The 12921-nt window shown below is 40.6% G+C and overlaps 1 protein-coding gene across 1 annotated transcript in view; it reads right to left on the reverse strand.

The window, feature by feature from the left end:
* The window catches only part of LOC116325242 (voltage-dependent calcium channel subunit alpha-2/delta-4-like), an 87066-nt gene that overhangs the window by 61017 nt on the left and 13128 nt on the right, over positions 1 to 12921 (reverse strand). The window contains exons 3-15 of the mRNA XM_039614770.1: positions 11297 to 11413; positions 10394 to 10453; positions 9141 to 9303; positions 8918 to 9049; positions 8449 to 8509; positions 5030 to 5180; positions 4145 to 4219; positions 3632 to 3721; positions 2891 to 3004; positions 2301 to 2379; positions 2094 to 2227; positions 1861 to 1878; positions 379 to 456 (exon numbers count right to left, since the gene is read on the reverse strand). Of these exons, the coding sequence (XP_039470704.1) occupies positions 379 to 456; positions 1861 to 1878; positions 2094 to 2227; positions 2301 to 2379; positions 2891 to 3004; positions 3632 to 3721; positions 4145 to 4219; positions 5030 to 5180; positions 8449 to 8509; positions 8918 to 9049; positions 9141 to 9303; positions 10394 to 10453; positions 11297 to 11413 (1272 nt within the window). The remainder of the gene's footprint in view (positions 1 to 378; positions 457 to 1860; positions 1879 to 2093; positions 2228 to 2300; positions 2380 to 2890; positions 3005 to 3631; positions 3722 to 4144; positions 4220 to 5029; positions 5181 to 8448; positions 8510 to 8917; positions 9050 to 9140; positions 9304 to 10393; positions 10454 to 11296; positions 11414 to 12921) is intronic.

Here is a 12921-nt window from a genome sequence, read left to right on the forward strand (position 1 = left end):
AGCAGGATGAAGCTCTTTTTACATTCAGCCCACTTTGACCTTCAGTGCGGTGTCCCAGTGAAGCTTCCTTTTCTATCACCGTAAAGAGGTTTAACTACACATTTAATGCCTGTGAAATTTTAATATAAGAAAAGATATGCAATTTCAACAGCAGGCTATTTCTGCAGCAGTTTTTAGTGTTCAAAAGTACAAAATATTTGCTCTCTTTCACGTTTTCCAAAGCAAAGCAGAATTTAAATGTCATAGTAAATTTACTGAAGATATCAGACGGCATGACAAGTCATCTGAACTATGTATCGATTTATTTCTGTTTTCATTGACTGCACAGACGTGCTGCTCTGCATCGTCAGGCTGATGTGTATCAGAGCTGACACTCACCGTCTCCTTCTTCTTGCTGAACACCGGCATGGCCACTGAGGTCATGAGCAGCAGACTCTGAGCCTTGGTGGTGAAAAGCTGAGAGACGGGAGAACATTGGGCACAAAGTGTGATTATCTGAAGTACACAGACAAACACTCAATATAATGAACAACAAATCTGTAACAGGTGCACACAGTATTACTGTCCACATTACACAAAGTGTCGCTGGATAGACTCTGACAGACGGGACCGTACAGTTTTTAAATTTTTGGTTTTATATAATATGTTTGCCTTTTGGGTTATTTCTTAATTTTAAAGGTGTTTTGCAGATTTAAAAAAAGACAATGTTATTTGTGGGTGTGTTGATGTGCACATCTGAGGTTGAACTCCAGGTGGTGGTGTGGTCCTGATGCAGACCAGCCAACCGGCCATGATATGAGCACTACAATCAGTTTGAGAACACTTCAGGGAGTCATCAAGCAACTTTCAGGAAACTATGAGAAAAAGACATGTTTTTAAAAGTCAACCCATATATCTATTTATTTGAATGTGGCAATATGAGCTGGATGGATGAATGGATGATCTTCTACATGAACAAAATAAATATAAAAGAATCTAAAAAGTCTAATTTTCTGAAGCTCAGAGCTGATAAGACATAGGTTCTAGTTTCAGCACCAGAAAATATGCCCGTCCTGATCAAGAATAATCTAGGCCTTTGCCCTCAACTGTTCCTGTTAGTGTACCTAATCTAAGGGTTCATGTTGATCAGTCCTTGTCCTTCGACACCCAGAGTTCTCCAAATGCTGTTTTTTCCAACTCACTGATATCAGTCATTTCTAAAATCATCAAAGCAAGGTGCTTGTTTGTGTTTGGTCTCTTCTTGTATAGACCTCTGTGACTCTCTTTTTCTGCAGTCAGTAAGTCTACACCCTGGGTTGCCTGGATGCAATTTTAAAAATGCAAATTTTCTACATCAAACAGACAGTCTCATAAAACTCCAGTTTGATGTCACTTCACAAGCTCCCTGTAGCACTTACAATGCTGTTTAAAATCCTCACCCTTACCTACAGAGCATTTCATGCTCAGGCATGGCTGCTAATGGCTATTTGAAAGGCTTCTCCTGTTGCACAGGAGGAAGAACATGGCCTAAAACCTAAGATCCAAACATGCCCATGCAGTTCTCAGATATCTTCACACAGGTGTGTTGTATTATTTGTTAGCTCTGTTTCTGCAGCTCTGAACCATTTCAGCTTAAAAAGCTGAACTTTGCACTGCTTTTGGATCTTCTGATAAAAGAAATGCCAAAAATAAAATAAGAGGTGAAAAGTTGCCCGATAATTTTTTTTACTAAGGCATTTAATTTGATAAGTAATTCTGCCTTTAAAATGCCAAATTAAACTCCATGTTATATACTGATGGTCGAACCTGTAGGAGCTTCACACAAGTCCAACAGATGAAGAACTAACTATTAATCTAAAACTGCAACTTCTGTTTTTTTACCTCCTCTGTGTTTGGAAGCTGTTGGGGTGATGGAGATGAAGGCCCAGAGGATCATGGGATAATGGGTTCATGGAGATGAGGAGAAAAAACACACATGAAGATGACATGACAATAATGACATTGTTCTGATTGAAATGAGCCCTTTTCCACCAGATTTAAATAGAATGGCTAAAGTATACTGTAAATATGTTTAATGGCTTCTTTAAGCCCTTTGATTGGCCAGGCAGGCTCACCACAGAGTCCATGTAGGCCTCTGTCCAGATGATATCATGGTCATGGTTGATGACCATTGGCCGACTGAGCACGTGCAGGTACTCCATGACGTTCTCCTGCACATCTGCCAGTGTGGAGATGTGTGTGTAATAACCTGAAAAAACACATGTGAGCATTTTAGTGTCTGCATGAAGAAAAAGCAGGAAATTATCACACACAGGACCAACCTTTGTTGTTGCAGGCGATCCACTTGGTGTTTTGAGCAAAGGTCATCTCTCTGCCAATCAGATAGGTGAAGACTCGCACCTGAACAGAGAAGCTCACCTGTTTATGTTTGTTACTGTGTTTGCCTGTTTACAAAAATTCAGCTTCTGATTGGCTTTACAAAGTTACCTCCTAATGTTTTTGTGCAGGCAACTGTAGCTAAACACAGGAAGTCAGGTGGTTTAGAGCACCTGACTTTTACTCAGTTTGAGTAAGAATGAGGTGATACTTTGACAATAAAGAGGTAATAATCAATAAATTACCAAAGTAATACACAAGCAATAAGCTGATATAACAATTGCATATAGAAGTGTCTAACAATAGACAAAATACATTCAAAGGTTACAGTATATAGTGACATTTAAGTGATGTCACTATAAACTATATTCATATATTTACATATTATTGTAACAGTAATTTAAAAAAAAAACAAATATGGTGATATTAATGGTGTAATAATAGTAAGTAATGAGGTGAAACAGGTTATGATATTATAGAGTTAATTAATTTCTAATATGGAAAAATCTCCAAGCTCTCAGTTCGTGGTCCTCACCCTGCGCTCAGGCCAGTTGAACTCCTCAAAGACGGACTCAAAGTCCTCCATGGCGCCGTCTGTGATCAGCATGATGGCCTGGTTACACATGCTGCCCTGTCCGTTCGCCCTCGCCTGCACACAAACGCACAGCTTAGACACAGCAACAACTCCAACATCGATCTCTACTCTTAAAAGAGAATAAAAAAGCACTCTGTGATGCTAGATATCATTTTTTAGATTTATGCCCCTTTTAAGCCAGGGAAACAACATCCAAAGAACAGTTTAACAAAGTATTGTACAGAGCAGCAAAAACACCCAACAGAGAAAACAATAAGTGCATTACAGTAGTCCAAACATCTTGTCATAAAAGCATGGACAAGATGTTCAAAAACATAAAAAGATAAAGTAGTCTGACTAAAAGCCAGTAGTGCTACTCAATGCACCACTGGGAAAAATGGGAAAAATCCAAGGTGATTTTCAGAAAACTTGACCTCTGACCTTGACTTTGTTGTCGAGGTCACTCAGAATTACTCGGCGGGGTGACAAAAATAACCCACGAGCCTTTGACGGTTGAGGGATAAAAAATGATGGGAATGTTTACTTTGATTTTTACTTTCATTGGCAGGTAAATGTAAGTGTCATCTTGATAAAAAAAAATGGTAGACAAGGCCATGTTATTTAGAAATCAGCCAAAGATGGAGCAGATAAAATCAATATAGGTTAGAGGAGTCGTAAAAAGCGGGCTGAGCGGACACTAACCTCGTTCAGGATTTTGAAGGACTCCTTCATGGCATTCTTGATCTTTGCTTCACCTTTGACGTGCAGCTCCTCCACCAACACCTTAAAGTGCTGAGACAGGAAACGAATACAAAGAGGTTCATATACAGACAGACATTCATTTTTATTGCCCAGATTTAAAGCAATTCTGATTTAATTTAGAAAATTTGAATATATGTGCCTCCTCATATCCTGTCAGTCAACTACAACCAAGTTTCAATCATTTATAACTTAGGTGACTAATTTTTATCTTATGTTTGAGGTAGTTTTGAAAAACACGGTACCTTCAGCCTTAACCCTGAAACTCTCACAAGCATAGAGGCTCTCTAGCTCCAGCTTGACTTGCTGTGGTTTCTGATGCCACTTTAAGAAGCAGGCTAAGAGGCTGATCTGATAATGACACTCGGGGAATTCCTCTGTGTTTGTGTCTGTGTAATGGCTGCTAAGATGCCTCCTGGGCTCTTTAGGCTTCCATGAAGCAGATAATGGTCTCACCTCTCTGTTGTCCAAGTCGGCCTGGACCAGAGTTCCTCTGAAACACGGCTCCACGTAGCGAACATAGTCTGTGTACTGCAGACAGGGAAAGAAACACAGGACGAGCCAGGCTCATGAGCAAAAAAAGGCAGTCAGTGGTTCCATTAACGAATCCAGTAATTGAACCTTTATTGTTTTAGTAATAAAGCCATGAATAACAATGATGTTGATGTTACCCAGACTTAAAAAGTGCTCACACCAGCACAACACATGCTTTTGATAATGAAACTGAGAACTGATTACAATTTTTACCATAGATTCTTGACTGGACCAAGATCTGAGGGGTTTCCTGACCAGCCAGGTCTTAATCCAACATCAAATTAACATGTTGGTTCCAACACGTTAATCTAATGATCTTATAGTTATTTGGTTATAACTTTTGGCTTGTGACATTTCTGTGTTAGGAGTTCTTCCTTGTTCTTGTTTAGTTCCTTTCCATTTCATTTGAATAGTGTTTGTCTCTGGTACTTTGTATTTAGTTTTCTGAGTACTGCATCTGAATCCTTTCAGGGCATTCAGGGGTTCAGGATATGCACGATATGATAACTTATGAGCTTGTAGCGCTAATGAAGCAGGCATGGATTACCATCACTGTAAATACCATCTCTTTGCATAAACGTGATTTATTATCCAATAAGTCTTAAAAAGTAAGTAAATAATTATGGTTATTTTTAACTCTAGAAACCAGTAAAAATAATTTAAATAAAAAAAATGTATGAAACTCCAAATTTATGCCACTTGTGAAACTTTTGGTCATCACTGTTGTTTTCCTGCCATTTTTCGCTAAAACACTGCTCAGAGTCACAACACTGTAATAGTTTTTAAGTAGATGTGCGCATGTCTCACAGCGATGACGTTGACAAAGTCGTTCTCTCCCAGTGTATCCAGAATGGTGTTGATGGTGTGTTTGGCAATGGTCATCTTCAGTCCCTTCATACTGCCGCTAATGTCCACCATGATGATGATGTCTTTGGGAGACGTGGCAGCCTGGATGTACCTGTACACAGGAAGTGGAGGCAACCAAGTTTACAGGATATAAAAAAATGGCTGTTGGGACCAATAAAACTGGTCCCAACTCCACAGAGTAGTGGAGCAGTTCCACAGAGTTGGGACCAGTGCCCCTGACATTATACCTGCTTCTTTTACGAAGTATTATTAGCATACATTTCCATTGCTATGCAGATGATACCTAACTTTATCTATCCACCAAGCCAGATGACACACACCAATTACTTAAACCACAAGAATGTCTTAAAGACAAAGGAGGGGTTGACCTCGAATTTCCTGCTTCTAAATTCAGACAAAATTGAAATTATTGTAGTCACTCCTATAAATCTTGGAGGCATGGTGTCTAACCCGATACTTGTCACACAGTGGAAAATTGTGTTTTATGTTTTGTATAAATGTTCTTTTGGATCAGACTGTGTGTTGGTACATAGTGTTGATTTTATTTGCATGACTTTATTGTGATATTTATATTGCATGTTTGTTTATTGATATTTATATTGCATGGTTTTATCCTGATATTTATATTGTGTGTTTTAGTATTGTTGCACAATATTCTTTTAATCCACTGTGGACTAAGCGGACAATAGTAGGCACCTGTGGAGGTGGGGGCGTTCACCGAGGCGGCCTATCAGCCGCCAAACTGACCTGTTAAAGGGGATAGTCAGCGCAGAGACGAGAGAGCGACGCACGAAAGGTGAGCAGGAGGAAAAGAAACGCGTGCAAGCCAGCATATGTGTCGAAGGACCTGCTGCCTGATGGTGGGGTGCCACGAGTCGTTCGGTGATGGACCGGCCAGCGGAACACAGCGATCCAGTCCCAACGGCAGGAACAGCGACAGTGGGAGGCGATGCCCGCAAGCCACAGCAGGGCAGCGGTGTCCCTCTGCCTGCATCTGGCGGTGCTACGCGGGAGGCCGTGTTCAGGTGTGGAGTGGGGCGGGACTGTGCGGTGACGCGCTGTCAGGAGGAGACAGGTCTGCGACAGGAGCTCCCTCCTTGTTCTTCTGGCTGGCGTGGTTTCCATCCCGGAAGAGAAATCCCTCTCCTGTTTCAGATAAGGAACATTTGCCCGCGTGTGGCTGGACTGTGGGATTATGGGACTGTGGCGGGTGGGGGGGATTTTACCATATGGGTAACATTTGTTTAGCCTTTATTTTGATAGTGTATACTTATTTCTGCCGGCAGGGTTTTTAGCGTATTGAGAACAATCTTTTTATTGTATAGGGGGATTTTAAACTCTATTTGTAATTCTGGTTGTGTCTGTGTTTCCATTGAAATAAATGGTGTGTTTAAGGCCAACTTAGTCTCTGTGCCCTGAGCGCTGACCCACTCACTCCCCTTCCTCTTGTATGTGAACGGACTAGGAGGTGAAGATTTATATCCACTAGTTTTAGCGGCGACATACTTACTCTGGATTACACTGGCCTCCAGTAACACTGAGGAATCTTGGAGTGTCCTTCAACATCATTAAAAAAATCTAACTGCAACAGTTCCAGCAGCCAAACGTCAAATGTGAAAAGGAGGATCAGGCAACCTCCGAGCCTGCAAAGTACAGCCAATATAGAAGAACCAAAAACTGCACTTCCCCTAATGGCCACTTTAGGCTGGCTGCAAAATGTCCAACTTAACTAAATATGATAACACATAAAAATTAAAAGCTGAGCAGTAAAACATACTTTAAGCTGTCATTTTCAAACATGGACAGAGATATTCGAGGGAACAATGAACTGCAGATCTTCTCGTCTCTGGGGAAAACTGTATGGATGCTCCTGGGCCAATTTTGAAAAAGAAAAGAAAGAAAGAAAGAAAAGAAAAGTGGACCCATCATATAACCCACAGAAATCTGGTTCCTTTACTTTGCAAAGGTGAATTTAAACTTTTAGACTGTGACTGTCCAGCAATGAACAGAATAAAATATGTTCATGGTTGAACAGATTGTTGGCTTCAGACAGGGGAACTGGGGATTTGTGTAAGAATCAAATCTTTATAGTCTGGTGAATTCTAATCAATGTAAGTAGTTTGTTATTAATTTCTGGCAGAATTGTCTGATTTCCAGCGAACATCCTCAACAGGTTCTTTGTGAGCCCCTGCAGATAAAAACGTAATCATCTATCATCACAAACTCAATCTGCATGTTTCACAGTCTCTCTCAATGTAAGTCCCTGCAGATGTATGGCAGCTCAGCTGCAGTAATGTGGAGTGATGAGGCGTTCGGGGACATATGCAGTTCTCTGGTATTATTTAGAAATGCATGAGCAGTCACATATGGTGCCATGTGGGCTGCAGTGACCCGGCTAAGGAGCAGCTTATCGTCTTTTCCAGAGGATCAGTGTCTGTCTGGCCTCTGCTCAACCAATGCAAAGCCAGCGGAGTGGCCGCTTAGACTGACTCAAATTCAGCCTCATGGAGGGATTTATTCCATTTTTGCATTGTACTAATTCCTGCTGTTATATAGATAAGTATATACACAGCAGCACAGTTGGTACATCCCTGATAATGAGGTTTTACTCTTAAAGATGATGATTCTACAAGTGTTCAGAATTTTGGAAGCTTTTCTAACTCCCACTGGAAGAGTAAGCACCATGTTTGGCTGGTTTACTTTCAGGCAGAAACATTTATGTATTTAACTGAAATGGCTTTATTTGTGTAGGGAGCTGAAGGCAGTGAAATATAATGAAGTCTTCTTCTTCTTGCATCTGTGAAAAGATTAAATTCACACTTTGACTGAGGTGCTTCCAGCCTCCCTCATTAGTGGATTTTGTGTTTCTGTTTCTCTGCTGCTGGTGAGTTGACACCTTTAAAATTAACATGTTAAACTTAGCAACCTAGCTGCCTCAGTGTTTGCCCGCAGGACATTTAAGTATTTAATATCATTCAAGTGAGAGATAACTCTAATCAAGCAGGCTGCAGTGGGTCATCAAACCAAACAGCCAAGGTGAAATATAGACCTTGTTATGCTAAAGCACATAACCTCACAAATTATTATTTTACTGTTCCAAAAATAGCAGAGCCCCAGTGAGTAGTGTGACTTCACTTCAAAGCCTCTCAGAGATAAAAAGCAGGAAAACCTGGGCCCATTAAGCTTTTGAGGTTCTCGGGTTCTGGAGTAATGTGTCCCCCGCATGATTATCACCACTGAACTTTACCATTTACCATAAATACAAAAACATACAAATGAGCTGTGCAGTAATTTTAGAATCCTGTGAGTTACCTCAGAAGGCAATGACAAATGAGAAGCGGTTGGTAGAACAAACTCACCAGTTTCTGTTCCTGCAGTCAAAGGCTACAACACCGTTGGAGTCTGGAGTCCATTTAATACCTGACCGAAAGACAAGGAGTCAGTTCAGAGTGACACCTGTGATATCAACAGGAAAAACGTATGTGGATACAGGGATATAAGAAATATTGAAAGACAAACAGGGAAGTTTGTGTGGGCTGTATGAAATTTTATTATATGATCATTCCAAAATGATGTCAAACTGTCTAATTTCACTTGTTTTATTTCAGTCAGGACCATTAGGGTCAAACAAAGACTGCTATTTCCACAGCAAGAGCCCAGAACAGAACAGAGGCGCCATCAGTGACAACAGATGCATGAAAAAGAGTAAATGATACCATAAGGATTATTTTGAATTGTGAAATAATGCAAAGCTACTCTATTAGAGCCAAAAATAAAATCATGGAGCTGGAAACGAGCAGGAGAGACCCACTTTATGGCTGAACTCACCAGGGTAGATCCTGAAGAAACCTGTGGAGCTGCCAAAGTACTGCCAGGTGAGTGTGGGATCCTTCTGGAAGTTACTGATGAAGACGTCATTTAAAGCCTCCGTGTTGTAGATGGCATTGAGGATGTTAGGATCTGCACACAGAGGAAAAACATGCTGATTTGGAGCTTTCTTTTAAAGAGCCATGGCCTATGTTGAGGGAGTCAGGCAGGAAGCACCTCTGACCTTTGTTGTACACGTTGGTGGGAACCTGGATGTTGCTCATCTGGGTGTTGACAGGCAGTTTATTAAAATGTTCGTTCTCCTCGAGGGGAAATTCTCCACCCAGATCCACATAGTTCCCATCCTCATCCGCGGTGTTGATCATCATCGAATTGTAGTAATCAAACTGGGAGAGGCAGCAACAGGAAATTCAGTTTGTTTGTTTTGTTTTTTTTACACAGAAATCCTGATTTTCAGTTTATTCTGATTATTGAGGAGTCAGAATCTGCTCTAATCTAGTTTTCTTAGTCTGCAGTGTTTTTGACCCCTCAGGGCCACCATAAGCATGCAGAGCTTGAAAACTGTCAGGTTTTTGGCAGCAAAGGCTGAGAAAAAGGTTTTTGATGTTGACAGAAGCTATAAAAACATGTTGCATCAAACATTTCCTTTTTAATAAGGTTCGACTGGATCAGGGACCCTATGCTGCTTTAGGCTCATTGAGGTCCTAAACTTCCCATAATGCATGAGTGCCTCTTGTGTACTCTCTCACTAATATTGTATATCATTAAGCTTTTATCTTGTGGTTTTTCTTTGTCCTCTCTCTCCTTGTACAGTACCTTTCTGCATCTCTTCCTGTCAAAAATGAGTTTTTCCTCCCTTCTGTCACCAAGTGATGGTAATGGTATTGTTGGGTTATTCTTTGGACCTTATGATATAAGGTGTCCTGATATAACTTTTATTTAGTGTTGCTTAAATGAAGCTGAATTGACTTCTATCGTGTACAACATCACAAACTCTAACTATCATTAGGTGCTTGTGTTTGAATATACTGCTTAAACATCTCTAGCTTCACAATATGAAAATGTGCACAGAACAAATTACATTTGTTTCATTCACACAATTTTACGGCAAATTATCAGAAATACAAAACTACAGATGGAAGAATCCAGAAATACTAAACTTCCCTGATGCTTATTGTGCGTTTCTTTGCGACCCAGTTTCCTCATAGGATCAGTGAAGTTTGACCTAATCTAATTTCAGGTGTCAGCTGAGGTTTAAACCCCCAGTCTGCTCCGGCCTCACAGCCTGCTGTCAACTCTGATCCACACACAGTCAGCTAATGATAGCATTCAGCTAAAGATAAGAAAAGTACAAATACACCCGACACTGACACATGACAGACTTGGAAGCATTATTTAAACATACAGAATACGTCCTGGGTAATTCCAAACCAGCCAGCTGATCAGGCATCATCAAAACCAAAGAGATGCACTGACCTCTAATGTAGCGTTGAATTCATGGTACAAATCTGAGTCTTCTGCAGATTCTGCTAACCTCTGGCACAAGAAAAAGAGGAGAGAAATAAAATGATGAAACGTGCAAAATTCACATTTTAAAGGTTCATTTGCTACAATGAGCTAAAGAATTATTATTATTACTACTATACAGTCTCAAAAGAGTATAGAAAGAAAAGGACTTCTGTGAGCAGATACTTTTCATTTTTATTATCAATACTAACAGGACACTTTAGAGCCACAACAATATGAGAAGCGCTTCCTTTAAGAAAATATCCAGATATGAATGGCTTTAAAGGACTATGCACAGCTGGATTTAGCTGCGTTGGGAAAAAGTGAAATGGTTACTGTAGCTCAGAGTTCAACAACAAAGGCAACTTTTAAGCACTCAAATGATTTTTATCAAGGTTAGAAATAGATCATGATTCGAATGCATATATAACAGAGGCTTTTTTTAAAGCTCGGTTTTCTGAGCTTCCAGCCTGATGTGCAGCCATGAAACATTCCTCCAGTTGAAATACATTTAGGACCATCTCACGTTTTTCCATGAGACCAGTCAGACCCAACTACTTCTACTTCAACTGCTCCAGCTGCACACTTTATACAAAGTGATCACAGTGATATTGTTCATCCCACAAAGCCCAAAGAAAACTGTCTAACGGATCATTCTGCTGTATTTTGTTAGGCAGCAAACTCTTGACATAAATATAAATTATACACATAAAACATAAATTATAATGGCATGAACTGAAAAACACAATCTTGTAAAGATATTCTGCTTTTGTAAGGCAAAAGCAGGAATCGCATTATATTAAAAAAGATGGGTTCAAACTAGTTTGGTCTCCCAGGAATAATCCTGAAAAACCTCCTTTTAATGATCCTCACCTTCACCGACTTCATCTTACTTCCCAACATTCGTTCGATTTCATCAGAGTAGTCCTTCACCAGGTCTTGTCCATCCACCTCTATGATCTTAATGATTGGCTCCACATCCTTCAATTTCTGAGGGGAAAACAAAGACAGAGTCGAGCACACCAGAAGTTAAAAAAAAAAATAAAAAATATAATAACAACACATATATCTGTGGTGAGGCGTGGTCGGCGGTGCCGTGCAGATGCACCTGCATGGCATCCGCTGTCACGCCCACCGTCTTTAGAACCAAGGGGAAGCAGGGGTTGAGAGAGGTGTGGTGTGACATTATGTGCGGCTGGCAGCTTGTGAGCTGCAGCCGGAATGAATAAAGATGGCTCTGATTAACGATTTCTGGACCCGCCGTGTCTCACTGACACCACATTAGCATTTTAATATTTATTTCAAAGCACTTTATACATCATCCCCCATGCACCCACGCACACACATTCCTACAGGCACTTTCTTCAACATCTAACTGTTTTTCTATCTAACATTTAAACACATCCGCACTTAGATGAATGCATCAGAGAGCACCGTGGAGCAGCCAAGGCTCTAACTCCTGAGCTGCAGCCACCAGAATATGCATACATTTCTGGTAATAACAAAGAAAAGCATTTAATCTGTATATTACATAAACATTAACTTTAGAAAGACAAACTCACTGAGTGTCATCAGTTATTACAACATTTCAGCATATTCCCAACAAGATCTGATGTCTTATCCTGTGTTTACAGTATAAATAAAAAGCGGCTGCCTTTTTTATGAGATAATTCAGATTAAATCAACTGCAGTGGAGGCGTCTCTCTCTCTATCTGTATGTGTGTGTGTGCTGTGTGTGTTTGTCTGTATTTTTATACTGAGGGGATATCTGAGGTAACTGGGTCACTTTCTCTGGATCAAGAAGCTCGAGGTGGATCAACCAGCTGAGTGTGAGGAGGGTCAGCCCAGTCTGGGTATTTACACTCTGAATCTCTTCATTAAGTCACTCCCTAATTCCAATTAGTTCAAGCTGCCCAAACTGAAGCAAATACACAAGCAGAGCCAAACATTGAGTCTAACCTCTGTGAAAATCTTCTATCTCAGTCCTGCACACTTGCCGTATAAAGCTCTATGAACTCACAGAAAGGGTTTCTCAGTGGTTGTTTGGTATCTTAGAGGAAGGGGCCTCCGTGGAAATGTGACCTAGTGTACCTTTGATTATGATGGGTTGCTGCAGAGTGACCTATCACTGAGAGGTCAATTCAATTGAATTTTATTTCTATAGCACCAAATCTCAACAACAATCATCTCAATGCACTTTATATTGTGAGGTAGAGAACCTACAATAATACAGAGAAAACCCCAACAATCAAATGACCTCCTATGAACAAACAGTCGGCAACAGTGGGAAGGAAAAACTCCCTTTTAACAGGAAGAAACCTGCAGCAGAACCAGGCTAGAGAGGGGCGGCTATCTGCCATGACCGGTTGGAGGTGAGGGGAGGAAGACAAGACAAAAGACATGCTGTGGAAGAGAGCCAGAGATTAATAATATCCATCCATCCATTCACTTCCACTTATCCTTTTCAGGGTCGCGGGGGGCGCTGGAGTCTATCCCAG

This window comes from Oreochromis aureus, linkage group 7 (genome assembly GCF_013358895.1).
Source record: "Oreochromis aureus strain Israel breed Guangdong linkage group 7, ZZ_aureus, whole genome shotgun sequence".
Classification (NCBI taxonomy): domain Eukaryota; kingdom Metazoa; phylum Chordata; class Actinopteri; order Cichliformes; family Cichlidae; genus Oreochromis; species Oreochromis aureus.